At 27.6% G+C, this 6,614-nt stretch overlaps 1 protein-coding gene across 2 annotated transcripts in view; it reads right to left on the bottom strand.

The window, feature by feature from the left end:
- LOC139780364 (acetylcholine receptor subunit alpha-like 1) overlaps window positions 1-5,704 on the bottom strand; it is a 30,138-nt gene extending 24,434 nt beyond the window's left edge. The window contains exons 1-3 of one of the 2 annotated variants that reach the window (XM_071718985.1): window positions 5,549-5,704; window positions 349-488; window positions 229-273 (exon numbers count right to left, since the gene is read on the bottom strand). In XM_071718985.1, coding sequence (XP_071575086.1) covers window positions 229-273; window positions 349-488; window positions 5,549-5,627 — 264 coding nt within the window. In that variant the 5' untranslated portion in view covers window positions 5,628-5,704. The remainder of the gene's footprint in view (window positions 1-228; window positions 274-348; window positions 489-5,548) is intronic. The other variant, XM_071718986.1, reaches the window with a different exon arrangement.
- Window positions 5,705-6,614: the final 910 nt, after the last annotated feature.

Genomic DNA, 6,614 nt, shown 5'->3' with positions numbered 1-6,614 from the left:
TAAGAAATCGACTCTAATTTAAAAAGATATCCTTTGTTTAACAGTTACTATGTAAGAGTATCTCATTTATTTCAAAATTTCATTTAATGTATCTTGAATACAAATAACTTATGTAACATAAAATTATTTAAATTTTATTAAAATTTCCAGAGCTTTATGTTAATTAAATGCTTAAATGTTATATAGGAGTGTTAAGCGTATTATATAAAAACATTAAGCTTCACGTACATGAGAAGCCCATCCGTTGACGGTGATGGTAGATTTGAAGTCGTCCTGAAAATCGAAAAGAATAGAATCGCGAGGATAAAGTTACGTCTATTACGCGTTTTAATAGTCGCGCATACTTGCCACATCGACATAAAGCAAAGTAATGTCGAATTTGACCACTGTTGTATTAAAATGTTGCGTCGGCCGGGCAAACTTGTCGTATTTTACAAATAGATCTTGCTTCAACCGATCGGTCCAGGTCTGATTCCACACGGGGGACCCTGTTAATCACCGACGGACAATGTCGGAGGCTGTAAGCTCGTTAATTATGTGAGATACAATAACTCGCGTCTTGCCCGCGTTTATTATTTATGAAATGACCTCATAAGCGACATTACAATTAAATCATTATGATAATGATTTAAAAAGATTATTTTCGTTCTATTTTATGCCTTACACTTTTTCTCTCCAATAATTTTAATTTTAAAAATAGATTCCGCAACTAAGTCGAAAGTGATTTTTCATGAACAAAGATATCGAAATAGGTTAACAGGGTTAACTAATTGAACATTTAATTAAAGTTTTATTCTACTAAAACCTATTTAAAATTATTATAAATTAAAAACTTGAAAAAATGATATTGTTACCTATTTTATTCCTCTGAAATTTAGTTTGCCAAAAGCTCTTCTTCTGCGATTATTTTCAAAACTATTCGAAATTTTCACTAATAGAAATAAATAATTTGAGATTCATCAAAATGTGTGCCATCAAAATTAATTTGTAATGTGTAAAACATTTCGTATAGAGAAAAAAAAGTGCAGGTATTATATACTCTACGGAATACTCTAAGACTTTTTTTAAGAAAACTTGAAAACTATAATATTAAAGATAACTGAACTCAGTTTTCATTGATTGTAAGTTGTAATGCCAAGTATTTTACTGCAAATCTAAGTGTGTTATTTTTACACGTATAAATGTCTAAAAATAACACATTAGACTGAAGCTCTTTTTACATGGTTCTTTATGTGTTAAAGTACGTTATTTAACACGTTTGATCGTATTAAATTAAAAGTTAATACGTTCAAACGTGTTAAATGAAGTGTTTTAAAACGGCAAGAAATGTATAAGAAGAGCTTCAGCTAAAACTGCTAAAATAACACACTTGGATTTGCAGTATTATTATAAAAAATTTGAACCATACTATGAAATTGTTTATATATTATAGTTCTATATCTGACGTTTTGCATAAGTTTTGTTCGTTTCCTGGCAGTATTATAGGTAGTTTTTATGAGGTAAGTACATTTGACAACGTGCTTTTTAGAACTTTCTTAATGCTTTATGTAAGTTATTCTTCAAGCGTTACATTATTTTTAACTCGATTAGCTTGTCGTTCTGTTAGTATTGGTTATAAAATAAAAGTATTCAGTACGTCGCTGGTTCGTTACTGACAGCCGTATTGTACAGGCTTAATAATATAAAACTGTGTCTTGGGGAAATATGTAACTACATAAATAGGAATAAAATGCCAGTACTACAGTGTACAGTTTCCTAACGTAATGCCAGTATATAGATTAGAAAGTTGTAAACAGTATAAACAAATATTTTCCCGTATAAATGTTAAAAATAAATAAACCTAAATATTTATTTCATGCGCTATATGAATAAGCTACATCCTATTTTAATATTTTGCAAAATTGTATTCCGGATAATTTAGACTACTTGTAGTACACAACACTATTGAAATACAAAGAAAGTAATAAAAATATTGCTTTACATGTTTTAAACAAGAATGCCTCAAATACGAGAAAGACTAAAAAGAAAAAAAATGTAGCTGAATAAAGTGTAGCTGACACAAAGTTGTAAAAACAAAGTTTTAAGATCTTAAGGTTTATAAGGTTTTAAAGTTTGTGAGGTTTAAAGTTTTAAAGTATTTAAGATTTATTTTTCAGTTTAATTTCAAATGTTGTAATCCAATATTACAATAATTTTAATATTACAATTTAATTTTAAAATTTTATTTTTTATGCTAAAAACTATTTGTCCTGACTTATTTTAAATTCTATTTGTACTGTTTTTATGAATAAAGTAACTTTTGAAGTTAAATTACTACATGTTTTGTACGTATATTACCTTATACTATGTGACATATTATATGGTTGGGTAATATATACTACTTACTACTTTGCAACACTTTTGTATTTCTTTCTTTTTAATAGTAAACAATCAAAATATTTTATTAAAATCATATACAAATAACAGATAAAAAAAGGAAAAAGGAAACCAGTATGCAAAGGTACTTCAAAGAGAAAGAAAAATAGGAATTAAAAAAAAACATATTTTTGTTAAGTGGCATATTCCTTTTAGTTACCCTATAACATGTTTAAAACTTTTACTATAATAATATATACTCATCAAAATAATATTACTTCTGAAAGAAAGAAACATTAGAGTATAAACTGCAATAATTATTATTTTTTAACGTTTCGGTATAAGTACTCCTATCACTGTATCTCCAACTGGGGATTTCAGTTTTTTTTTTACAAAAATCTTCTTGCACCTTTCTGCTTGCTTTGACGTTTAGATCAAAATAGGTGGAAGAAATTAATATAAAAGTGTTGAGAATATCATATATAAGTTTATTAGAAAAATTAACAAAATGATCACTTTGTTAATTTTTCTAATAAACTTATATATTATATTCTCAACACTTTCATATTAATTTCTTCCACCTATTTCCATACGTCTATGCAATAATACTTATAAAAAGTGGCAGGTTATACAAACTTCCACATTATTCAACAGCTCAATTTTTTCTTCTTTATCATATTTATACACACATATTTATCGTACACAATAACACTTGCTAAATAGATTACATTAAAGCTCTATCTTAGTTTTACATGTAACGAAAAGCGACTAAAAATCTGTGAAGTAGATTGATTGTAAAATAAAAGTTTATGAACTAACCTTACGCAAGTAGCGATACACACAATATGTTAAATTACATGTAAATTACACATAATTAACTACATGACACCTCGTGCTACATTGCCGTTTTGTACGTTTAGATAGGGGTTCAGCAGCTAGTAATTCTACTGCTGTCTGCTAGGTTGTAACATTTAATAGGCTAGATATCGTAATATTTCATATTACCTCACTATTCTTCATTACCCGCACTTCCTCTACCTATTTCAAGCGCAAAAATGCGAAAGATATTGATAAAATGATATTGATAAAATATATAAAATTAGACTACTATAAAATGATGCTATTGTGATCTCTACTTTTCTTCTTTCTTTTCGCATTGCAGCTTTGCATTTTACATTACAAGTTAATTATTTTAATTTTAATTAAATAATTAGATTATTATCTTCGTGTTGTTATTATTTTTCATAATTTTTCTTTATGCATTTGTCATCTTCATATATTTATGGTTACACATCTTGCTAAAAGACTTTCTGGATCAAACATTATAACAGTAATAACCGTACATTACTCATATAGTTTTTTGAACGTAATTACTCGTAGAGTGTATTTTATACCTTAAAAAATGTCTATTTTACTCTGTAAATTTAGTAAATTTCTAAAGCTGAGTTGTGTATTTTACACCCCACACGAGTAACATAAAGTTAATGCTGCTGTAGCTTTATTTTTAATTATTATTATTAAATCATATTTATATATAACATGTTTCACATTGTATTGAATTTTAATTTATTTGTATAAGTTTATTATTATTATTATTATTATTTTGCAAATGTATAACATTATTGAAAGAGAATGATTCGTGTATATTTTAAAATACTAGGACGCATTCATTCCCTTGATTCGCTTTGAATGACAGTACAAGTGGATAAATGATGACAATCTGCAGCCGCTGGTAAATAAGGAAGCGTGAACGTCGGTCGACAGGGAATGTTTCTATTGCCGTAGGTATATTTTGTCGATACGACTTCAACGAGATCAAATTACAATGCTATTGTATAATATATGGACATGTGATGATATTTTAGAAACTGAAAAGAAATATTATATAAACCGTATAAATACTGGTGAGTTAGTGGTGACATTCTATGTGTCGACGATTTATCGATGTTTTTGTTTACGCGTACATTAAAGTATCGCACAAAATAACCGACGAGTTGACGGGAATACTATAGCTCTCAGTTGTCTGAGACATGTCGAATCAATCTATGATTATATACAATAGAATTATCGTGGGCAATATTTTGCAATAATTACAAATATTGCAATAATTTAAATATTGCTAATGAAGCATGGATGATGCTCTTGTAGCAATAATATTTCTTCTTTTATTTGTTTATTTAAATATTATGTATCATTACCCGGTAAACAATTTTTTATCTAAAATTATATTGTATATAAATCGTCAATTAATGATACTATATCAACGTTACATAATTATATTAATCAATTAAAATACAACACAGTAAAATTGTATTGCAGTACTTAGTGTAATGTTTTCTTTTATTTATTTTTTACTTTTATTTAATCTTATAATTTCATAATGCCTATAAAAATTTTCTAAAAATGTATCTAGTCTCCTCTGATCTTATTAAATATATGTGTGTGTGTGTGTGTGTGTGTGTGTGTGTGTGTGTGTGTGTGTGTGTGTGTGTGTGTGTGTGTGTATACACACACTCGAATATTCAAATGAAATATATTGCACAATAATATTGCGCTTTGTTCATATTATGTTTTTTTTATATCAATATATAATAATATAAAAACTAAACTCATATACTAAAATTCATAACACAACGCACTAACTCATAAAAAAACTGAATTTATGTATAAAAATTTTCAATTCATACGATCGGTTAAATTTTCTGATATCATAATTTATGTAGAAAAACCAGTCAAAATAAAAATATTAAAATTTAAATAATAAAATTTAAAAAACATTCTTTAAATCTTAATATCTTTTTCCTGCAGTATATTAATGCTCCTTAATCCATTGGTTAACATTTTTCAATCAATCCTCATATAACAAAACATTTCTAAATAATTATACATTGCACCTAATATTTTTGAATTTTATATAAATATGTTACACGATTAAAAGAATTAATCGTTCCAATATTTACTTTAAACTGAAAGATTACGGGTATAACTATGATGGCTTACTTTCCAAGGAAACATATTACAAGCAACGAATAGAGTGTGTATTAATTAAATTAGTAGGAATACAGAATCTATAACTTTATACTTTCTAAACTGTTTGGCCACGTTTTGTGAAAATGTTCTATGGCACGTAATACACAACAAGGACTTTAGATAGAATCCAGGAGCGCCTCGCGCGATACTCGCTGTCACTTACTTTCTGAGCTGCTCGCATACACTATGTTGCTGAATAAAATAAGCGTGATCGCTGTGTAGACAGTGCAAGAAAGCCGCATCGCGAGTTGAAGTGCGAACCGTCGTCGAGTTGACACTGACTACGTGAGAATCACGATACGTCGGTATCGTCACAGACAAGAGTGGCAAGAAGGGGCTATCATAGATTTTAAGTAGTTAACAACCTGTTGAATAGACATTTCGTCGCCTACCGCTGATCAATGAAACGCAATGACTTTGACCTCTTTACACCGTCGTAGATAGCGATTATTTAGCTCAAACTTTTTCAATTGTATCGATAACTCTGCAATAATTTCTATTCTTACTTCTTAAATTTATTTCGACGATTTTTCTACCTGTTTTTCCAAAACAAAAGTTATCGCGAAACTCTTATCAGATAGTACTTTCAATCACAAAATCTTCTCAGTCAAATCAAAAATAATTTTTTCTTCAGTAGTAAAATTATAAAATGTTGTAATTTGTTACATTTTTTACAATTTTTAATCGCACACATTTTTGCAATAAACTTTAAAATTAAAATTTCAATAAAGTTAAATTTACTTTTTTTAATTGCTTAAAAATATAACACGTGTTATCTACTTTCTTTGGTGTAAAGAAAAAGAGAGGGGAAGAAGCTTATGACATATTATGAATTATATTGTATAAGACAGTAATTGCAAATGAAAAGAAAATAATCAATGATGGGCGCGTTCGGATTCTTGATTCAAAGGTTTTCAAATAATTTAATCATGTAAAGTGTTTTGAATTATTTCCAATATTATTCGTAATTGGAAAGTTTTAGAAGTTTTAAAAAATATATCTTGGAAATCTTTCTTTAAATTGTTCCAAAATCTATCAAACACTGAAAATTCATAAAGTAATAAAATTGTTATCTATATTTATGTATGTAATGGAGAAGGTGGATTAAATAATATAATATAAAACACAACGAATAAAAAATATTTTCGAAACATTGTTGATATAAACAAAATTGAGAAATAACACAGTAAATTATTTATTATGGTTTGTACCATTACGAGATATTTAAT

The sequence above is a fragment of the Temnothorax nylanderi genome, unplaced genomic scaffold (genome assembly GCF_030848795.1).
Source record: "Temnothorax nylanderi isolate EJ_2023f unplaced genomic scaffold, tnyl_v1.0 TNYL_tig0273_pilon, whole genome shotgun sequence".
NCBI classification, from domain to species: domain Eukaryota; kingdom Metazoa; phylum Arthropoda; class Insecta; order Hymenoptera; family Formicidae; genus Temnothorax; species Temnothorax nylanderi.
Note: the sequence above shows the minus strand (reverse complement) of the source record. Positions and strands in the feature narration are given on the sequence as shown.